This window comes from Cyprinodon tularosa, unplaced genomic scaffold, assembly GCF_016077235.1.
Source record: "Cyprinodon tularosa strain WSP-4 unplaced genomic scaffold, ASM1607723v1 ctg287, whole genome shotgun sequence".
NCBI classification, from domain to species: Eukaryota; Metazoa; Chordata; class Actinopteri; order Cyprinodontiformes; family Cyprinodontidae; genus Cyprinodon; species Cyprinodon tularosa.
Genome location: NW_024038993.1, coordinates 613808 through 637594, shown reverse-complemented (window position 1 = coordinate 637594; position 23787 = coordinate 613808). Strand labels below are relative to the sequence as shown.

The 23787-nt window shown below is 38.0% G+C and overlaps 1 protein-coding gene across 7 annotated transcripts in view; it reads left to right on the top strand.

The window, feature by feature from the left end:
• Nucleotides 1-11672, top strand: part of ccdc85al (coiled-coil domain containing 85A, like) — a 55192-nt gene extending 43520 nt beyond the window's left edge. For 2 of the 7 annotated variants that reach the window (XM_038290750.1, XM_038290748.1), the window contains exons 3-4: nucleotides 6627-6684; nucleotides 10576-11672. In XM_038290750.1, the coding sequence (XP_038146678.1) occupies nucleotides 6627-6684; nucleotides 10576-10581 (64 nt within the window). In that variant the 3' untranslated portion in view covers nucleotides 10582-11672. Of the gene's footprint in view, nucleotides 1-6626; nucleotides 6685-10054; nucleotides 10507-10575 lie in introns of those variants that run through there. The other 5 variants (XM_038290749.1, XM_038290751.1, XM_038290752.1 and 2 more) reach the window with 5 other exon arrangements.
• Nucleotides 11673-23787: the final 12115 nt, after the last annotated feature.

The window sequence follows — 23787 nt, the reverse complement described above, 5'->3', positions numbered from 1 at the left end:
CTAAGCTCTAATATTCCCTATGCTGGAATACAGACTAGTGTCTCTTGTGCCTCTATATAAAGATTATGAGAACTGAATTGTGAGAATGTATGTTAAGTCAAGACAAAATTATTGCTTAAACAGAATCACAACATTAGTTTGTCTTTTGGGGACATGTAGTCATTAAGCTTTTCCATATAAAATGTACTGCAGACATTGGGAAAGGAGTATACAAGAACAAAAGGTTTACAGAGACATGTGCTCTAAGTACATATTACTCTTCATCCTAACATTTTGAAGTTATAACCATAGTACTTACCAGTAGTTTTAATTCTAGCAAACTTTACCTTTAGCTTTAGAGGGACAATCCGTAAATATCTTAGCCTGTTATTAGCAAAAACAAGTACTGCTTTCATAATTACATAGGCTGTCAATGTCTAATGATAATCCCATCAAAAATTAAAACATTTCCATAGTTTACAATGAGGTGTTTATAAATACTTAGTTGAGGATGCACTCAATGGAAGACGGCATGATGCGTCACCATCTTCAATTACAATAGATGCAATTGGGCACTCTTGTTAGTCTTAAGTGTTCATATGGACTGGTGTTGTCTGTTGAGGAGGAGTGTACTGTAGAAGACACAAAGATGACAGTAGATCTTTTTACTTACCCTTCTTGAAGTGGTGGACAATCCTTACCTCTTTCCAAGCTAGATGAAAGAGAAAATTAACAAGAAAAGAAAAAGCGGTAAAACTGGGAGAGAATGTTTACATTGACATGCCTTTTACCAGGGCACAGATTCAGAAAACGGGTTAATTAAGAAATAAAAATACGTTCTGTGTTAAACCCTTGCATATCCTAGGTTTTCAGTTTCAGAAGGCCAGATTATCATTATCCTAAATCAGGTTATTATCATTAGTTACTCCATGAACCAACTCTGGTCAATTGTAGCATTTGTTGAATTTTTGTGTTGTATATTTCAGCTGAGGCCTGACATAGGAAAAGTGCTCATTATGCTCCATGTGATAAGATGTATTTCTAATACCATATTCGTCGATTTAGAGCAACACCATTGTCGAACAAGTATATAATTTATATCAATAAAGTTTCAGCCTCTTTACTCAAATGTCACAATAAGGACAGCTTCTTTTTTCTGTCCTTCGTTTTTTTATGCTGAAGGCGAACTGTCAGGGAGGAAGTATTAAACCATTACAGCTCAGGTGCCCATCAGATCAGATCGATCATCCGATCAGTCACAATTTATCAGTGATGTCAGTTTTTCCTGTTGGTAGAGAGGAGTGTCCCTTCATGCAGTGAAGGACATGGTTGTTCGAATTCAGGCTAATTGAAGCCATCAGACATTCTCTTTTCTCTAAAATTATTGAATTTATTAGGTTTTGTTTAAATATATTTTACAACAGGGCTTTGCAGACATTTTTCGTGTAATTCATCAAACTACCCCTCTTCCCATCTACCCCCACTCACACAAAGTTTTGCAGTGTTCCTTTTTCACAAATCCACTAGATATGAATAAAAGAAAAAAATCCACAGGACTGAGGCTATAAGTGAAGAAAATGAACTGAGTCAATATCACATTTTCAGATTTCAAGCATTATTTATTCGTTTGTTTTTGGGGTTTCCAGGCATCATATTCACTGCTCCTGCACAAAATAAAGATATTATTATTTTATGCTTTTTATGTTCTTTCCTTCTTTATTAACAACATTGCCATGTTTTCTTGTAAAAATGCCTTGTTCAGCTATTTCAAAGCAAGCTCTAGGGGCAGAGAAATATCATTTTCAGTTGCACGTTTGCTCTAATCATATTAAGTTGTGAAGAAAGGATAAAGGTCTTGTATTATATGAATCCATCCATCCATTTTCCGTCACGCTTACCCCAAGCGTGGTCTTCCCCTGTCTACAGATGAGAGGCGGGGTACACCCTGAACAGGTCGCTAGTCCATTGCAGGGCAACAAACACATGACAAATTCATGCACACACTCAGACCTAAGGAGAATTTAGAGAAACCAATTAACCTAACAGTCATGTTTTTGAACTGTGGGATGAAGGCGGAGTACCCGGAGAGAACTCAGCATCCTCAGGGAGAACATGCAAACTCAATGCAGAAACACCCTGGGCCTGGAATCTAACCCGGAACCTTCTTGCTGCAAAGCAGCAGTGCTACCCACTGCACCACTAAGCAGCCCATTATATGAATCATTTGTTGAAATAACGCTAACCGATGCTGTGTAATTCAGCTGGTAAGGGTTAAACATAATAGCCCATAACTTGACCTTCAACCAGATTTAACTTGATTTAGTTCTACATACTCTTTTACAGTATCTTCCTTAAATCAGTTTTTAATCATCCATCCATCCATCCATCCATCCATCCATTATCTGACACGCTTGTCCCGGGTGGGGTCGCGAGGGGTGCTGGTGCCTATCTCCAGCAGTCAATGGGCGAGAGGCGGGGTACACCCTGGACATGTTGCCAGTCCATCGCAGGGCAACACAGAGACACACAGGACAAACAACCATTCACGCACACAATCCCACCTAAGGAGAATTTAGAGAAGTCAATTAACCTAACAGTCATGTTTTTGAACTGTGGGATGAAGGCGGAGTACCCGGAGAGAACTCAGTATCCTCAGGGAGAACATGCAAACTCAATGCAGAAACACCCGGGGCCTGGAATCTAACCCGGAACCTTCTTGCTGCAAAGCAGCTGTGCTACCCATTGCACCACTAAGCAGCCCATTATATGAATCATTTGTTGAAATAACGCTAACCGATGCTGTGTAATTCAGCTGGTAAGGGTTAAACATAATAGCCCATAACTTGACCTTCAACCAGATTTAACTTGATTTAGTTCTACATACTCTTTTACATTATCTTCCTTAAATCAGTTTTTAATCAGTAGAAATAAATAATGTGATGGGAAAAGAGGTAGGAAAAACCTTAAAAATCGGATTCAGATTATTTTGGTTTTCAGAAGAGTGTAATGAATCATTAATTTGAGATGTTGCTGCTTGACCAAGTGGAGGAAATGTGCTGAAAACATGATTATGGACTCCTGGGGAGGCAGAGATTGCTGGCTGAAAGAAAATCAAGCATGGTAGTGTGGAAAGAATTCTAAAGTGTACATTTTTAAAGCTTAAACTGCCTAAGGCAAATATATTTGTTCCAAAATTCAGGTGGACTACCACTTAAACAGAACTTTACATACAAAGCCATAAAAGTATGGAAATATAATAGATGTAGCATCCTGTACTGTAACAGTTTCAGTTTGGAGAACTTGGCATGACAGGACATTTTTTCTGCGGGACAGAAATAAAGCAGTGCAGCAGTCTTGGGTCAAAGATGTCAGACAGTGTCAAGACCCAGCCTTCTGCTTGGAGAGGCTAAAGTTGAAAGAGTAGCATTACATCTATCACGTCATGACAGCATAACTTAACTTTTACTGCACAAAGCTGCAGACCGTCACTCATTCTGCAAAGTGATTGCTTTATCTCCCTGTCTGTCCCCTTTGTCAGTCATGATTAAGGTTTATATAAATCAATCTGCGTGGGCGTGTGCCTGAAGAGATTCTCATTTAGCTGTGGTGCACCATTTAGGCATGCATTGCTGCCACATAGAGATTGAAATTAGCAGGGTTAGAGCTAAGGAACCATGGGGATGGGTAAGACTGATTAGCTTTCTTTAATCAACCTAAAAATACATACTGTACAGCTAGTTCCCATTATATTTTAGCATTAATTCAAGCATTTTTGAAATATTATTAAAAAAATATATATGTCACTCATCTTTCTTTTAATTTTTCCGTTTAAAAAAAACTTCCTATTGGTAATCTTTCTGACCAGGATGTCCTGGCCAAGATTAAAAACAGCCAGATGTGCAACGTGCAAACAGTAAATCACATTTCCAAACACCAACAATATTTCTAGATCTTTCACAAAAACTACAACAGTAAAGTAGAGAAAGTAAAACACTGAAATGTTAATATTTCTGTCACCTCTGTCTGAAACCTCTTGCTGCATGCAGCAATGAACCTGCAAATTTATATCCACCATGACCAACATGCATTTATGGATTGCTGTGGAAGATATTGTATTTCCCACATTTCCATTAGATAAAAGTGTTCTCTCATGTTTAAGAAACAAACCATTCTTCTTTACAATTGTTTTAGTGAATTAGAAAAACTTGAAAAACATAAAAATCCTTGGAAGATAACATGTGTACATCAAAATATAGCATTTAATATTTACATAAGATGCAACTTGTGCTATAGTCATGTAGGAGATGAAATGATAGTTTAATTCTTAGCACTGTGTATCTTTTTGTATGACTGAGGAGAAGTGAGATGGGTGTAAGTGTCTGACTACAGTGGAATATTTACTGATCTTGTTTGTTTTGGATTTAATGCTCCTGCATTGTTTTCCTAATCAAAGTGGGACAAACTATGCATTGCTGCGGTAGGTGGGATCTATAGCAAAGCCTTTAGCTCTTTTCTGGAAAGCCTTAAATTAAGTCTAAATCTGTAGACGGCATCCCCTGTGCTGTCCTCACCATCTTAACTAAGTCCCTCCTCTGTCATGCCATGATTCATTACTCCGTAAAATTTTGTGAGCATCTGATTAGAGTCCTGTCCTTTTGAAATTTCAAAGAAAGAAGCACCTTTTTTATTTGACCTTCCTCACCAGATGGGAAATGTATTCTGTCCAGGAGAGGTAAGACGAACTGTGGATGCCTAGGAACTTTATGCATTCCACACGCTAAAAAAATAAACCCCTACCGATGCTGCCACTGTTATCTTTAATGGTATGGTGTTTTTCTGGTTAGGTTTAGTGTTGTTTTTGCCTAAATTATAGCCATGTTATTAATTTAGTATATAGCCAACTTAGCTAATCTATGTCCATGGCGTTCTGAGGAGCAGAACGCCATGGACATAGAAGAACCTGTCCAAAGAAGCACTACAGGTAGACCTATTCCTCCCCTTCATGTCTACCCACTTGTAAACATGTGGTGTTTCTGTGTTACAAATGATTGAAAGATGAAGGCAAAACATACATAAACATACATTTTAGGCAGTAAAGTGCAAACCTGGAGATATGTGCTGCCCTGTTGGTGTAACATAATAGTAGTAGGGGGAGTGGCGGCCTAGTGGTAAGGGCATTGCGCCTGGATCTGAGAGGTTCTGAGTAGCCCCACTCCCACAGACTGCCACTCTGGTTCCCTGAGCAGAGACCCTTAACTCCACACTGCTCCCCAGGTGCCGCACCATGGCAGCCCACTGCTCCTAAAAGGGATGGGTTAAATGCAGAGAGTTCATTTTGTTCTTTTTACTTGTGACAATGTAATGACAATAAAGTTGAATTCTATTCTATTCTTGTTATAGTAACATGTTGCTGCTGTTGTCTGGCAGATCAGTCCAAGAAATGATTGGGTGTTTTTTTTATTCTCTGCTCCTTGGATCAGATAATCAATGGATGGATGGATGGATGGATGGATGGATGGATGGATGGATGGATGGATCACAGTTACAAGACACATTCCCCATATTTTTACCAACAGAACAATATAGATTTTCCGCAATACTTCGAGGATGGAGAAACCTTGTCATGGTGTCCAACTTGATAAAAATAAGTTCAAAGCACACCAACAGCTTGTCACCAAAAGCTTGTGAAGTAAACCTTAATGGAAAAGTCCGGTCAACACGGAATGATCAATGGATCATTATCTTTAACTAAAACGAATAAGTAGTGATTCAATGAATTTAGCGTTAATGGGTAAAAAAATTAAAATAATATTTTTGTCTCGATCACTGAGTACGGGACCGGGCATTCTCCCCGCTTTACTAGCAAAATCAATGGGAATTAGGAGACACATCTGCAGTCAACAACAATTATTTAAGATTGTGAGAAGACTTCATGTAATATGTAATATGTAGCCAACATTTTGAAGAAGAATTTTTAAATATGACTTGTATAATAGCACATTGTGACAAACACCAGATAGAGAACTGGGACTTGCTCAACAGCCGATGCCGCACCTTGACGTCAAAAACTGGTTGGTGGTGGTAGTGTTCTTTGACAAACATGGATGTCTCTGGTAAAGCACATTCAAATGAATTTTTTAAACAGTATGTCAGCATTTCAGATTTGAAATACTTTCACAAGTTTGAATTCTGAATATGACCGGACTTCTCCTTAACCGAAAAAAAAAAGTCACAGAAAAAATCAGAATACGAACACCAGTGCATTTCTGCACAAGTGATCTCTTAATCATCAACAGGAGATTTGACAATTTCCAAACTACCCTATTTTGTTGTTTTGGTTCTATCTGTCTTTTTTGTGTGTTTTGTGTCTGTGAATGTGTGAATGTGTGTGTGAGTGGGCTGTGAGTGGCACAGATTGAATAAATAAAAAATGCAGTATTCCCAGTTCTATATTTGACATACATTTCAAATGACAGCGTGGACAACTAGTCAATCAAAGTTTTTTTTATTTACGACACATTTTTCCATGCTTTGGCTGTCTCAACAACAGACATCAGCTCTAAATTAATTACCTCCTTCTTGTTTGTCAGAAGAACGCTTTTAAAGCTTGTCTCCTCCTCTGTCTCCTTTCTTTGTTTTTGCTACAGCTTTGATATCAGCAGGCTGCTGCACCAACAACTGCAGAAATGTCAAGCTATGGGACAGGTAAACCTCTCTTCAAATTTTTATGCCTTTTCTCTATAAACCTCATTTGTGTTAATTAGAGACTCAGAGTGAAGACAGACAATTAAAGGCAGTGTCAGTTTTCTTAACACAAGGGTCCAGAATCCTGTATTTAGCTTCCATAACTCTACTTTAACATCCATTGTGCACCTATTAACTGCTGTCTTGAAACACGTGTGTTTTGTTAGGTTGGAGTGATTTACATTAGCAGGATTTACATGACGAAATAAAAAAGCAAAAGTGTTGGCGAGTGAGGCATTGCATATTAATTTTTATACGAATCAGTGAGAAATAAACAAACATACAGTCAGGTCCTGATTGAATACATTGTGATTGTGAGCAGGTTCTCACTCCATATGTCTCTGTGCTCAGGTGGAATCAGTGGTTTTATATTGTGACTATAGTGTTAGAGGTGACCCTATCCTGTGTATATGTGTCATTGTGCTATCTTCAGTCAGGTTTGTGTGAGGCAGAAATGGCTCTGTTAATATTTGATCACAGCAAGACATGGCTTACCTGCCTATAGTCAGCAGGGGGGAGTCCTTGCTGCTCTTGTTGTAAACAGAACAACAAACCAACAAAGTGTGAGAGTTAGCCTCCCTTTCCTCTTCTGTCCCACAACAATACAAGGAGAAGAGAAGAATCAAGTAATCTTTGTAGATTATTTTTTAGGCTCAGAGAAAAGTAAGAAGGGTGTGTAGATCGATGTCTTACTTTGATCATCCCTCGGTTTTCTGTTGCAGCAAATGCAGACAGATACAAAATGTTCTATCAGTAAATGCTGGGAATCTTTTATTTTATTTTCCTCTTTTTTTTTTACCAACACCAACCATCACTACTTTTAATACAATTTTTAAAATGTATAAAAAGTCTGCAAGTAGTACTGAACCTAGACACCGTACCCAAAAACTACAGTTGGTCTGGTCCAGATGTGGCCCACATCTGGGATATTTAATAGGTCATAACTGATGAGAGTGATGGCGGCTGCGAAGGGACGACTGGCTGAGGTAAGACAGTGAAAAACATGGGCAGCTCTCAGAACACTTCAGCTGTGAGCTGCATTGATCTTTCTCAAAGTTTAGAGACACTGGAGCAATGAGCCTGAAATGAAATTTCTTCCCATCTATATGGATCTTTAGGAAGCAAACAAGTAGAGGGCTGATCTCCATTCTGACCTTTCTATGGTTTATGGATTTCAAGCAAGAGCGCTGACCACAAAAAATCCATTTGCACAATTTTATCAATCCTGTGTGAAGGTACTTTTAACTTTTATGACTTGCAATGGACGGCTGTTCAGTGGAGCAGTGGGTAGCACAAAGAAGGTTACGGGCCTGGGGTCTTTCTGCATGGAGTTTGCATGTTCTCCGTGAGCATGTGTGGGTTCTCTCCGGGTACTCTGGTTTCCTCCCACAATCCGAAAACATGACTGTTAGGTCCATTTTCTCTCAAATCCCCTTAGGTGTGAGTGTGCATGAATGGTTGTTTGTCCCTGTGCTGCCCTGCGATGGACTGGCGACCTGCCCAGGGTGCACTCCGCCTCTCGCCCGTAGACAGCTGGAGATAGGCACCAGCACCCCTCGCTACCCCCGCTTTGGATAAGCATGACGGAGAATGGATGTTTCAATGAAACTCTACTGCACAACTCTGTCAAAACGCACCAGATGTGGTGGATTGATCTATATGCTAAAGGAGAATATTGTGATAAGTTATTGGGTTAAATAGAGGACAGAGAGCCTGCTGAGTCTAGTTTCATTGATTACATATTTTGACAGTCTATGAAGCGTGCACATATAGACAAACTACTGAGGAAGAGAGCTGTTCAAGAAGGCTGCGGGTATTGTATTTTGCCCTTTTTTGCCTGTTCTAGCATTAATGATAGCTTAATTTTGATTAAATAGCTCAGTTTCTTGCTGTGATAGCTTTTGTATATTAACAAGTTATATGTCGTTGGTGATTACACTCTATTAGTGAATCAGGGTGGAATAACGTATTATTAATACTTCATTTTAACTCACCCATTGAGCATTAATGAGAAAATACACAATCCCCCCACAACTAATGACTTAGAAGCATCGATCAAATTAATAACTGCATTGTTCAGTGGTTCCATGTGTGATTTAAAGAGAAATTGTTGTCTTTCATTATCCTAAATCCAACATGACATTTTCCAGTAAAAAGAATAATTTAGATCTTTTGTTTTGTGTATTATGTCTGTTATATTTAGGCCTGTGAACTTACGTATGGACTTCACTAAGTTCTTAGGGTCTAAACAATGAGAGGTTTTAGAACTTTACATTTTTTAACTTTACAGCCTTTAACTAGCTATAAAATAGTTACGAAGCTGAAAAGTAATGCCTTTAAAGAAATTTAACAAAATAAAAATGTACTTTGTGAAATAATTAAACAGGGTTAAATTATTCCAGAAATAAAACAGCAGGACTGAGTGATCCCAGTATTTTTGCGTCAAACATGTAAAATCAGCATTGCAGGAACAATTTAGAGCGCCAAAATTCTAGGCAGGAAAAAAAAAAGACGACCCAGGTTAATCACCTTCAAACGCTTGTCTCTGATCGGTATACAGCGGGAACACCTGCACCGGGTCAACCCGCTTGCGTGATGCCCTTGAGCGCAACATACTTATGTCACAACATTACGACAGTCGCATCTAATCTAACAATCTAAAACAACTATGCTTACATGCGATAAACATGAAACTGCCGTGGTTATAGGGATTTGGATGGACAAAAGACAGAAACAATAAAGCACACATACTACGCCCTGACTCCCTCCTATATTGCTCTCCATTGCTTGATTTCTGGTGACGTCATCAACGCTAATGCATGATGGCATCACCAGACATAAAGCAATGATTTACAAAGGCCATGCAGCTTGCCAGCAGGGGGTCATACACAGCTGTTTTTGCCAAATATGAAAAGAGTCTAATGTTGTTAGTTAGGGTGCCCAGATGTCCGGCTTTAGGCTCGACAATCAAGATTTTCATTGCACTGTCTGCCGCAGCATCCAGCCGGACACCTATTTGTCCTCCTTTATGAAGCAAGAGGGTTAAAGAATAGATTTTGTTTTACAGTTTTGCTGGGCTGCAGCACAATATCCAATCATAGATTGTAAAAAATACATCAACTATCTGGTCTCACAGATGATTTACTAAGGGTGTTGCCCTGTTCCACCCGATTTATCTCTTAAATGATAACAGCCGTCTTATTGGTTAAATGTTATCAGTTGTCTTATTGGTTGCTTTTCAGTTTACATTTTTACTAAATTAATTCAGAAATAGTCTCAGTAAAAAAAAAAAAAAACTACTTTCCTTTTCTTCTTCTCTTTTCTGGCACAGCTTTGATGCCTCCTCTTGACAACTTGACCAACCATGCATCTCCAAAGAAAGAGGTGGTAGTGAGGGAGCCCTCCCCTTACTCTGGGCCTGACAGATTTCAGGGCCTGACTGTTCCATCCGATTTATTTCTTAAACGATAACAGCTGTTGTGGTATTTACATTGTTGATGGAAGTATTTTAGGAAAGCTTAGATTTGGACATGATGTGAGCAAACATCAGCAGAACCCCTTCGGGCTTGAAGGGCTGGTAAAGTCCAATGGTACAACTAAATGTGATCTCAGAGGGAAGAGGTCTAAATACAACTTGATATTCACAAGTATATCACTTTGTTTTGTTCAGTCACGTGAATTACCAATAAAATAATTGAGGTTTGTGTTTCTAGTTAAAAAAAATAGCTATTCAAGGTACCCTGCCTCTGTAAGGTTTTATTGGTTGCTTTTCAGTTTACATGTTTACTAAATTAATTCAGAAATAGTTTAAAATAAACAACTTTTCCTTTCTTCTTCTCTTTTCTTGCACAGCTTTGATGCCTCCTCTTGACAACTTGACCAACCATGCCTCTCCAAAGAAAGAGGGGTGGTAGTGAGGGAACCCTCCCACGACTCTGGACCTGACAGATTTCAGGGCCTCTGGAAGCCACCCTCCATGGCTCCGGACCGTCTGTAGTCCAAGAACTCTTCCATGTGCACAGCCCTTAAAACAGCCTGCCTCCATGTTTTGATTTCTACATATCAAGAGTTTGAGCGGATGTGGAATGGGGTTTTATATTTTAGTTGTTTTTGAAGAGAATGGTAATAACGATTTGGAAGACTCATGAGGACTGCCATGTTAAATGGTTCAGAGAGGATATCTCTAATTGCCAGCTGCGCTATCGCTAACTCCTGGAGAGAACACAGTGAGTGCGGATGGGGATTGGTAAGAAGATTAGGGACATTGCACTGTTTGTGCTGCTAACCTCTGTTTACAAATGTAGTTCATAATCAAAAAAGCTAAGAAAACGTTTAATTTATTGTGGTAACTTTTTCGCACACTCTTTGCTATCTTCCTTCCCCCCACTCTCTCCGTCCTCTCCTTAATCTTTTGCAATTTATTACCTTCAATGGGTGTAATGAGACTGCTGTAATCTAATGTTCTATCTCAGTCTCCAAATCCAAATGATCACATAGCTGCTATCATTCCTCCTATAAACATCTGGCTATTTGAATTCAATGTAAAAAGATTTGTTTTTCTCAAAGATAATCTTGCAAGTAAAAAAACAAGAACTCTTCCTGTGTCTTAAACCAAGATGGTCGACATAAATAGCTGCTCCAGGTGTCCTTGCTCTACAAAATGCAATGATCAGGTGTCATTTTTCGTTTTTGTATTATCTTATGCTCCCTTAAAGCGCCTATATTGAAGATGGGTAGAAGGTGATACATTGTCCATATAGTTTTTTTTTTTTGTTTGTTTGTTTTATAAGAGAGTGATGTTCAAGTAAAAAGTAGATTATTGGATTAGTTTTCTATATATCTCTATATACAAATATATTATGATTATTATTTTTGACTTACTTGTATTAGAACTATTATATGAAAATGCATATAGTATATCAAATAATAAACAGAAGTGTTTATCTAAATGTGCATTGTGTGCTTTATTTACATTTGTTTAATCTCTTTCTATGATTTTGTTGCCTCAGGGTTGTTTTTTTTAATTGATGGACTTGATTTAAGCATAACTCTCTATGGAAAAATTAAACATTGACCTCTGTAAAAAAAAACAAAAAAACAACAGTAATCAGACAGACTTTTGTAAGATGGAGAAAGAAAATGCCAGTTCACCCCCCCTAAGCCATTATCTATGGGTGTCCTCCATGTTTGGGCCCCAAAGTCAGACTTTACACTCATTTATATTATGAAAGATCTTTACCAGATAAAAACCTGTTGACAAGAATAAAACCATCTGCAGCTGGAAAGACTCTGACTAATGACAGAAATAGATATTTTATGATCTAACCCGCACCTTATCTAAAATATTCAAGAAAGATAGGAACACCTTTCGGTATAGATAATGTAGAAATTACAGAATTACAGGCAGACGACCTAAGAAATTGTCAAAATCATTGGGATTTTTACTGATAAAGTCAGAGGACAAAGATCTATGAAGTATTTTTTTATGCAACAGATGAGATATTCATGAGGGAGAGAGCAACACCTTTAGGAGATAACCAATTTGATCCTTTCGAGCTTTCAAACTCTAATAAGGAAAACGTTTCTGGTATTTTGGAAACCTGACAGTAAAGATAATCTACATTCTCTTGGTAATGTACAATAGTGGCCATTCAAAATCTACCCACTTTCCTTGATGGTCCCTTGGCTAGTCCCCTACAATTCCTTATTCCTTATAAACATTAATCTTTGCTCTAAAATATTCTTTCTGTCACAGTTTGTCGACATTAAAGCGATAGTTCGGTATTTTTGACATGAATCTGTATGGCATCCCCATCACCAGCGGCATGCAATCACACTGACTTACCCCTGGCAGCGTCCTGTGAGCAGAGTTATCGTCCAGTTTTGGTCAAGCCAAAAGTAGTCCGGCAGGTTTTTAGGAACAGCGAAATAAAACTTTTCTCTTCCCAAAACATTATGTGTTCAAAAGAGCGATATTTTTGCATCCCAAAAAGATTGTAGTGGAAAAAGTCACACGTCGTTATCAATTGGTCCTATTTTCTCTCTGTTCGTATCAGTGCGCGCCGTCATTCAGACAGCGAGCCCAACAACAGCCATGTCTCCCTCCGCGGCGGAAGTATGCAAGTCCAGGAAAAAGAGGGGGTCATTCCAGTGGTTGGAAGTTGGAGAGGTTTTTGCTGGGAGTTGCAGAGAAGTAGGCTGCTATTCGGCTGGTGTTTGACTGGTAAGGCCCATTTTGAATGGCTGCTACTGTAATGGGAGGTTGCTTTTTTTTTTAAGTGCTAACTATATTAATTATGAAAGTCACTATTAGACTATGCTAAGTACAGATTGAAATTTGGATGCTAATATCTTAGTTTTAAAACAGAAAAGCTGCAGTAAATTTGAACAATTAAACATGTTCATGCATGACAAAGAAAAACAAATTTGAATGCTGTTTTTCTGGCATAATACAGTTTTTAAAGTAAAATCTGATTTCATTTAAGTCTATATCAAAGCTGTATATATTTATATAAAAAATGAATCTATACATTTTTGCATACCTCCATATTTTTGAACAGCCTGTACAATTTATCAGATTATTTCTTTGAGGGTAATTATAAAAACTGAAGGTTTCTGGCTCAGCCATCTGTACGAAAATCTCTTACTTGTTCTGCTCCATTGTGCCAAGCTCTGGACAAGCAAAAATACTTCAGGGAAGAAGAGGCAAGTAAAGGTACTGGACACTTTCATTTTTTTCCATTTTCTTTTGCAAGTGTGGTTGTTTTGTAAAGAGGATTTTTGAACACAAAAGGAATCCTGTGCCACAGGATTATTATGCTGCATCAAGATAGACTTAAAGTTATTGTTTAGAAAAAAGCATATGTGCAAGTGAAAATATACAAAAACCAAAAAACATTTATGCATAGTTTAAAATCCAGAGACATGAAAGTTTATTTTTTGTCAGGTGGCTTCATTTTTTGTAATAAAATATGTATTTATATTTATGTATTCTTGCATGAGGATTTTCTTTTCGACTGTTCAGTTTTAATGTACTGTAATTACTGTATTGTAAAGAAAAACGTTTTCAATGATAATTAGGAAGACAACACAGAATTTTCTACATACCATTTTTTATGGAATTTAAATAACTGTAATAATTTAAAACCTCTGCTTTATTTGCCTAGAATAAAACAATATACAGAGTCTTCTGACTAATTCAAATGCTTTACCTTGTCATGGTCAAATGACAACATCAAAACCTCTAATATCCTCCTCACACACACAGATCCCCTTTAAACACAGGACATTTTCAGAGAAACAAAAAACTAGAAGACAAGAACATATCATCCTGTCAGTTGGGAGACAATTGCAAAACCTTAAACAAATTCCTGATTGAAAGGCTTCAACACTTCCTTCCTTCTTCTATATCCATTATATATCAATTAATTCAGAGCATTTTGCAGCATTAGTAAGGCTTTACAGCTAAATATTTGATGTTTTTGTCTCTTAAGAAGTTTGCTGCCCTTAGCGTAACATACAGCATTCTCAGACAATCTTTTACTCTGTAGACCTCAAATATATTGGTATTTTCAATATATTTTGTCATCGCCAAAACAATGCGTGGTATAATTCTAGTACACAAATACCCTGAGTGTTTATCAACAAAAACACTAATGGCAGAGCTTATGTTTATGGAAAAAAAGTAAATAGCAACCATCAGCGTAGTGTAATTTGGTGCCTCTGTGCAATTTAAACAGCTAATTAGTAGGGATGATGAAATAAGCCCGTCTTATAACGGTGAAATGATGTAGAATCAGTGAGATGATCACATAATACCTTGAGTTGTGCAGGGAAGCATCCTGTCTGCTTGGGAACCATATCACATGGTAATGAAGATACATAGCCTCTAAATATGTGTATTTTTCTCAAACTGCGTATTATCCAGATTCTAGACTTAACAATCAGAATCCCAGAAAGTGGTGATTAACTTCAATGTAGAGCTGGTGAAACAGTTCCTGACACACCTTTAAAAGCATTAGATGGATCTCACTTATGGAAAATGAAAATAAAATCCCCCAAGCCCCTTTCTGTTTTAGTTAACCACAACAGTAAAAATAAAAAAAATAAAAACCCACCCTATTAATTTTTTTTTTATGTCCACTAAAAACCTTCTTTTCTGATTCTGGTTGTGTTTTTTTCTGTAAAGATGTTAACCCTGTTTCATTCTGCTATGCTGTTTAAAAAGTTTGTTTTGCTGCCATAAATAGACCTCAGACATTTTTCAGAAGTATTACTTAAACTTTAAGAAGCAGTAGCTTTTTGTGTTTGATGTTTTCACATAGAAAAGCATTTGCTCCTTAAGTTTAACAGTCAGCTTTACATATTTATGTGCCCATCCCAATAAGAGGTGCCATAATAAGATGATTGTTCATTGTACCTCCATAATACATCTGGTCTATTAACTATTTTTTTTTCATGCTGGAACAGTCTCTAGCACTGTTGCCGAATCCTCAAACTGTTCTACCAAATCTAGTCGTTGCTCTTGGTAGCTGTTTACTTCTTAAGAGCGATTTTAACATCCCAGTGCTGAGAGTGTGCTTGAGAAAGCAAGACATTTAAACATACAGTAGTACACCAGTGCCCACTGCAAAGTCTGTAGGTGCTGTTGTGATAGGGATATCTCCTACTACATTAATGCTAAGGCTTATAGATGTAGCCTTAGTGGAATACAGGTGAACTATAACATACATGTTAACTATCTGTTTTAAATCTTCAAAGAGCTCATGCTTGTTTGTTCAGTGTGCTAGAATTTTCAATTTTGTGGTTTTATTTTTAAAGGAAGCAAGATTGAAATGCTTGAAAGAAAACACAACATTCATACTCATTTAGAAGGCTTTTGCATTTTATCTGTGATAAAGCAGCAGGAGTATCAAGACACGCCTCTGCCTGTTTTTCCAGAAAGACAAAGTGTGAGTGGTGATATTGATTTGTGTACATCTGAGCATGCTGTGCTGCTTCATGATATAATGCTGCATCTTTATGTGTTTATGTGTGCGTGTGTCAAGGCGTGCAGCACCCTGAGCTGCTCTGCTGCAATGCAGCACATTTTGCCTACTGCTAGGTCGCTGCCGTCCTGCTCTGGGGCACTCTTCCAAGGTCACAGTGGGTCAATCCTGCCCATCTGCATACCCAGAAGCTACAAGGCTAAATATGCAAACACCAATTTTGTCAGCTGGTAAAGCAAAAAGATGCCAGAATGGGCCACAGTGGAACATAACCATGCTGCAGCTGCAAGATAACAGTAATCCGCTATCCAGCAGACATGACATTCAGTTGATCTACTGGGAAACCAGCTGATCAACACAAGATCAACCACAGTAGTTTCATCAGTGAAATACCATGATCCTTCTGAGTGGAGGTCATATTTTTTTTATTTAGTTGTCTCTGTGCTTCAGTGGATTCACATGTTTTGTGTTATTTAATCTCATTGTATTCTGTTTTTCTCTTAGTTTACCCAATCCCAATATTCCCTGTGAACAATTACTCTTTGAATGATGTTTATTCTTTAAATCCCTCAGTCAATCCAGTTCAATTTTTGATGAGGCAGCTGACCTATCATGGTCCCAGTAGGATATTACAGCAGTTACATCCTACTAGAACCTAAATTAAGCGAGTTTTAATTAAAAAATATATTCAAAAATTTGATTTAAAATGAGCAGCAAAAATGAGCAGCATTTTTGAACAGCAAAATCAGATCAAAGTAATTGGAGGCTCATGTGTTAGTCATGCCTTTCTTTTCTGACCTGTCTGGCTTATGGCACCAAAAATGACTGCACAGACAGGTCTGTTGAAGGTTTGTTTTGTCACTGCCACTAACCAAAGAGATAGAACCGCACATTTAAATGATGGAGAAACTCACTCAAATTGCCTTTCTTCCAAATTCATTTCAAGTATTCTTAGCAGTAGGCTGAGGAATGGCTTCATGTTAAAGTCATAGGGAAACGGCTAGGGATGGGAATCGAAAACCGGTTCCTGTTCAGAACCGGTTCCGTATTTTCCGATTCCATGGCATCGTTTGGCAGCTCGCTGAACGATTCTTTTTTCGATTCCCGCAGCACCAGAGCCTAGAGCGCCGGCTCTGGGGAGCATGACTTACGTCACGTTTTTTACGTACGTTACGTAAGTTACGCAAGTTACGCAAGTTACGCAATTTGGAAATAACTATTCGAGGAGGAAGACAGCGAGCTGCGGTCACTTTTTGAATCAAAGCCCCGTCTTTCCTTAGCCCAGAGGGTAGATCAGGAAATCCAGCTCTATAAAAGCTTGCCCTCCATCCCCTGCAGGGATAGCGCCACACTGTGGTGGTGGAACAAGCAAGATACGCTGCCCTTGCTATCTGGACTGGCTGAAAACTACCTCTGTGTGCAGGCTTCCTGCACCCCATCTGAGAGGGTGTTCTCCACGGCTGGAGACACCATAAGCCCTGAAAGATCCTGTATCCTTCCAGAAAAAGCAGATATGCTCATCTTTCTGCAAAAGAACTGTTAATTTTCCCTACTAATTTTTTATAATTAGTATTTTTTGTTATTTAAAATAGGTTATTATCCCATCATTTGTTATTAGACATTGTTGGTTATTAAGTTTGTTCTTGTATTCATTTTTCATTTAAACACAGATGTTACTCCAGTTTCACATTTCCTGTGGACATCTTGATCTTGTTGAGTTTGTAAGATTGTGCAATAGTTAAGTAAACAAAGTTGATTCTGATAATCAAACTGTTTGTTCTCCTTTTTCCCCCAAATTGGAATCGAAAAAAGAATCGATAAAGAATCGAATCGTTTAATAGAATCGAAAAGGGAATCGGAATCGTGAAAATCTTTTCAATTCCCAACCCTAGAAACGGCTGTTCCAAACATTGCAGTTCTGAATTCTCCAAAGTGGTGCACGCCTTTCCACAAGTGAATAAAGTGAATTTAATTGTTCGTTTATCAAGAGGGCAGGATTGTTGTGGCGGAAGGTTTGCAAGCAAGTTTGATTGTGGCCAGTTTCTCTGAAGCATTCTTGCTAACCAGTTAGCAACTTAGTGCTAGTATGTTCCCAATGGGAAATTACATTGGGACCAAGTAGCACTACATTGGTGACTTAGAAACGACACTCTCAAGAAACGCTATGGACAGCTGTTCCAATTGACCCACACTTGAGTCCACACTTTTCTGTGTTCTTCTCAAGGGTATACTTGGCGAGAACACAAGTCCATATTCGCGTTGTTGTGAATTGAGAAACGGCCAACAAATCGCTCTCCAACTATACACCTGTAATGGTCACCACTACTCTGCGAAGATTCTTATTTAAACCGTTGCGTATATTATCTGCGACATATGAATCAAGATGCTATGACCAAAGAAAATTGATTGACAGATGATCTTTGACATATGATTGGCCGAATTTAGGCGTTCAGGCTGATGCATAATTAACTGGCCTGCATAACATAACAAAAATACAGATTTTAAGACAGGATTTTTTTCTGATAAAGGGTACATTTATATAGATGTTCAAGCCAGAATGATTTGACATTTAAATATGACTTCCCTACGACTTTAACATGGCCTTTTTTGGTTAATAATTGTGAACTTACTCTGAACTACCTTCTGAAATTTTTTCAAGTGTGAATGCAATGTTGCATCAGTAGATCGCACTATTGTGACTTTGGTTCTTTAAGAGGGATACTCCATCTGTAGGCTATTGGCATGTACAGTTTGTATTAAAGAGCAATGGCCTGGATTACATGCTAAAACCAGTTTCATCTCAGTGACCCACCGGTAGAATATGTTGATCCTATGAGTTAAAACGAGGGCTTAATTTAGCTGGATATTGACAGAACAGGATCTGGGATCAGGTTTGCTTTGTCCGATTAACCCAGGGCGACCAATAATTGTGAGTGAAAATGGTGAGTTTGCTTGAGGACCCAAATGTTGATAATTTAGGCAGAGATGAGTTCTTGTAGGTTTAATGAAGAGATACTGAAGCAAATCTCCAAAAACACAAAAATACTTAAAACCACAAACCAGTAAACATGAGGGAAAACTCACGTAGGGAGCCAGAGACAAGGAAGTAAATAAATAACAAGGAACCAGCACTGAAGAACTGCACATGGAGAGTATATATGGGAGAGTGAACAAAGACTGGGGTAATCAACTGATATGGAGCAGGTGTGGATAGAAGAGACTAGAAGGGAACTAGGGGAAAGGAGACAGGCACAAGGGGGCAACAGAGAGTAACTTAAGACAGCTAAATATAATGGAAAATATATTAAAGATCAGAAAAAAGAATAACTTATAACTAAAAACTAATAATAATAAAGTAATCAAAATAATTGGCTCCCTTGAACCATAAGTGAGGCAACGTCATGATGGTTGTATAGAGGAGAAACAAACAAACAAATGGGAATGAATTAATGTTCAAATAGAAACACATATACCAAAGTAAATGCATCACAAGTAAAATAATTTCCAGCATTTTGTTGTTTGATATATAAAACAATTCACGAAGATAGCAGATGACGTTAAATTCCTCATTTAGTTGCGTGACTAACTGAGGCGATGCTTGTTTTGATCCTTTAACGAGGATGAATACAAAGCAATCAGAGTCTTAGTGGTTTTATTAATGCTCGCTGATTTAATCAATGCTGCTAAATATTCTTTGATCTTATGCAGAGCCGGTGGAAGTTCTGAGTCTAACCTTTTGTTTGAAGAGGAAGAAAGAATCAAAGGATTTGTATTGGTTCTGTGGTGGCTAGGTTCGGTTCGGTTGGCAGTGTACTGCTGCGGCCAGACATGAAGGCTGGCGGTCAGTGTTGGAGCCCTGTGTGCGGTGCTGGAGCTTCTGGATAGCTGGATGTGCTGTGCTGCTGTGCCTGGACAGGGAAGGTGGTCCCTTGGTAATGCGATCACAGTTAGTGGTCCAAGCACTGGTTCTTTTCTGCCGTCCAGGTGGGAAACATTGCCCTTGGATGTGGTTCGAGCTGTAGGTCTCCACCTGACTGTTATCCATCACGGTTCTTGGAGTTCTGGAGCCCAGACCTTAATGATATGGAAATCTGTCTGGAGCTGCGACTATATTTAATTGTGCAACTAGCTAGGGTTTGTTGTTTTATGAAATGAAATATTTCATTAAATAAATAAACAATGCTTTGAATCAGCTTTATTGCCATCAGACACTTTATGAAAGCTATACAACAGAGAAAACAAGCTGTTGATACTTGGTATATTGAATCCAACTGATGCTGTAAGAGCAGGATTGATGATAAAAGAATCTTTCATGATGTGATCTGAACATAGTTTGCTGTATCGGTTTCCATGCCAAAGATAATGCGGTAGATTTTTTCTAATATGTTTTCTCTTAGGATCAAAATTTCACGCAAAACCCGGTCCTTCAGATAATTAAACATTCCTTTTCCCGCTCCAGAGCCATTCTTACAATTGGCAGCAGTACAATTGACCATTGTAATGATGTTTTAAGAATCCTTTCAGAGTGCTTAACAATGCGTGAACTAGTGTTTCTATACACCCACTCGAGGACATTTGACTACACCGACGTCACAGCTGTGTTTCGTCACGTGACTGCTCTAGAGGCGCTAGAGGTGCCCACAATGGTGTAACGACACAACATTATCTGGGTGGGCCTCATATGAAGTACAACACGTGATAAAGGTTCAGGATATGGCGACAGCGCACCACCACATGTTACAGACATCCTAAATTCCAAAAACTCATTTCAGGGAGATGCTTATTGAAACCCCAGTTTGAAACATACTTTATGAGAATATTTTTTACCAAACGTCTAATGAACTATACACAGTTATTAACATAGTAATTACCCGTGCCTGCTTTGCTAGTGGTGTCGTGTTTAAACGACTCACCATCATGTTGAAATCTTGCATGTGTTGCGGTATAAATAGGGGCTGGTGCAGTAGTCACTTCAGTCTCAGGTGGGTTTAAGAGGAATTTTTCACACCATTACATCTGCAAAGAGCCGCCCTAGTATACAATTGCATAAGGGAAACACCAGGTGTCAGTGATGGGGTCCCTCAGAGGTCGTGGGCCCGTAAGCAAATGCTGTCTCTTCTTACCGATATTTACGCCATTGGGTAAAATTCTGTAAAATTCTCTCAATTTTTATTACTTGCAGCATTTTTAGCACGATTTAGAACAGCCACATAGAGAAAAGAAAGGATAATTTACCATCAGACACGATAAAACTGCTCTGGACAGACTCCTTTCTTTTTAATCTCAAATAGAAACACTGGAAACAGACATTACTAATAGGCATTACTTAAAGATATAGCGGAGGCTTTTCGCAAATTTTTGAAAAGACCAGCCCTCTCCACTTTAAAAAACAATGCACATGCACGACCCTGTACCCGCTCCAGAGAGGGAAAGCTTAGTGAAAGTGTGTGAGGGCATGCATAAGCCCATTTCTCCTTGTGCATGCTCTGTTTAACAGTTGCTATGTGTATCGCTCATACAAGCTTACTTTTCAAAATATTTGCAATTTTTCCACTATGTTAGACTCACAACGGGTAAGTAAAAATTGGGACGAGCACGTAGGATGGCCTTACCTAAACGTATCACCAGAATGATTGACAATTGGGAGGACCACTTATTTTGATGATCCACTCGGAAAAAGAACATCCCCCACTATACCTTTAAAGTATAGAATAAACTACAACAACTAAAAGTGAAGAAATTGACTAAAATAAAAACATTTACCAAAGAAGCAATTAGAAGTAAACCAATATGGCACAATCTAACGTTTGGGACCCAATGGCATTAATTGTACATTTTTATAACCTGTTAATCATGTTTATCTACCATTTTCCTTTAAAGGATTAAGGCACACACTTATATTTGTCACTCAATTTGTCACAACTCCCTAATTTCCCTTTCGACTACCCCTGTTTACTTCACAAGACAGTTTTACAAAATGAAACATTTTCTCATACAAGCTTGTTGGGTTTTATTTATTTCAGTGCTGCTTTCAGTCCTTCACTCTTTGGTTGCACAGATACAACTCCTGATTAACTGTAAAAAATAAACAACCTACTTGCTGCTACATGTGAATAAAAGATTCATCTATTTATTTTGTCAAGTTGAAGCTGCAGTAAAGCGCTTAGAGAGCAATGTGTTGTTATAGCAAGCAACACTAATTTCAGAATCAGAATCAGAAATACTTTAATAATCCCAGAGGGAAATTACTTTTGTTACACGCTCCAGTTACAGTTTTATATAATGTATACACACATCCAACTATACAATATAATAAAGATAAAAAAAAAAAGAATAAAAAGAGATAAAATATATACACATAGCTCTTCTCTATAATAATTAGAAGTGCATGCACGTGTAAGGTCTGGAGGATATTTGTTTTTATTATCTATGACTCATAAAATCACTAAGTTCTTGCAGTAAGAAAAAAAAGAAAAGTCAAAAAGAAAATGTCTGTGCTGTCTGTGGAGTGAGCATCAAAAAAGCATGTCTGACTTCCTGCTGGATGGAGTTTAGCAACATAACGGACATAGAAAAATCAATGCATACATCTTACACACATTTGCTAGCTACTTGTCTCCAAAGCAATTGGTGTTCAATATATTCTATAATGACTACTCACTAAAGCTAATGGATAACAGAGATAACCAGTATGTCATTAACACTGCACATTTTAGCTGGAATAGAAGATATATTAAACTGGAGCCAATAAACTGTGAGGATATTTGGCAAAGATAAAGCAGAAGATGACTAATTTATTTGAATCTGCTGTAGACTGTTAAAGCCCCTGTAACAGACATTAGGTAATAAAGTAATAGTAGTTATTAGAATGAAAAAAACACTGTAGCACATTTAAATCAAATCAACAAAAATCTTAAAGACTTGAATTAGGGATTCTGTTGATAAGTTTTCTTCTAAATTTACATACAGCAACAATTCTCCATCTTCCTACAGATTGAAACAAACAGGGCAAAAGCAATGAATTTTATAGTATCAGATGCTCTAAGATGCAATCGATTGCTAATGCCAACCTGAATCCGTAACATAGTGTGTATTCTTTACTTTTTATCTAAGAAAAGCATATGAACTGAGCATCCAGGTACTGCTGAATTGCATGTTGTAAGAAGGCAATGTTAGGCATCAATGCATTAAAAAAGTGTTTGTTATGCAAATTTGTGCTTAAAGACAAGAAATCTCTATCGAAATTTACCTAGCTGTTATCTTGTAACATTTAAATTGAGACTCAAACAGTTCCCAACAGATGGCACTATCTTACTTTCTGTGCTAACAGAGTTTTATTTCCATGTCAGACCGGTTTTCAGATATCATTAAAGGTACAGTGTGTAATGAATACAGCGATTTTACTGACAGAAATGCACTATATTATCCATATGTTTTTTATCTATTTAACAAACATATGGATAATTATTTAAGCTACAGCGCCGCAGAGCTAACAAACTTATGAGGGGCCGTTTAGGACAGAAACTATTTTTCCTCTCACGTACACCAATAAAACCATGCACACACCTCAGTAGACACACACACACTCTAAAAAAAAACTATGTTTTCCTCTCAAACACACTACTATGACATGCACACATCACAGTAGAAACACTCACACACAATCACAAAACTAAAATTGAATACATGTCTTATGTGTGTGTGTGCACTAATACTAGACTGTATGAGAGGGCATAAGTGTGTGTGTGTGCACTAATACTAGACTGTATGAGAGGGCATAAGTGTGTGTGTGTGCACTAATACTAGACTGTATGAGAGGGCATAAGTGTGTGTGTGTGCACTAATACTAGACTGTATGAGAGGGCATAAGTGTGTGTGTGTGCACTAATACTAGACTGTATGAGAGGGCATAAGTGTGTGTGTGAACTAATACTAGACTAAATGAGAGGATATACATATGTTTGTGTGTGTGCGCATATGTGTGTGTGTGTGTGGGTGTGTGTGTGTGTGGGTGTGAACTAATACTAGACTGAATGAGAGGCTATACATATGTGTGTGTGCGCGCGCGCGCGCGCGC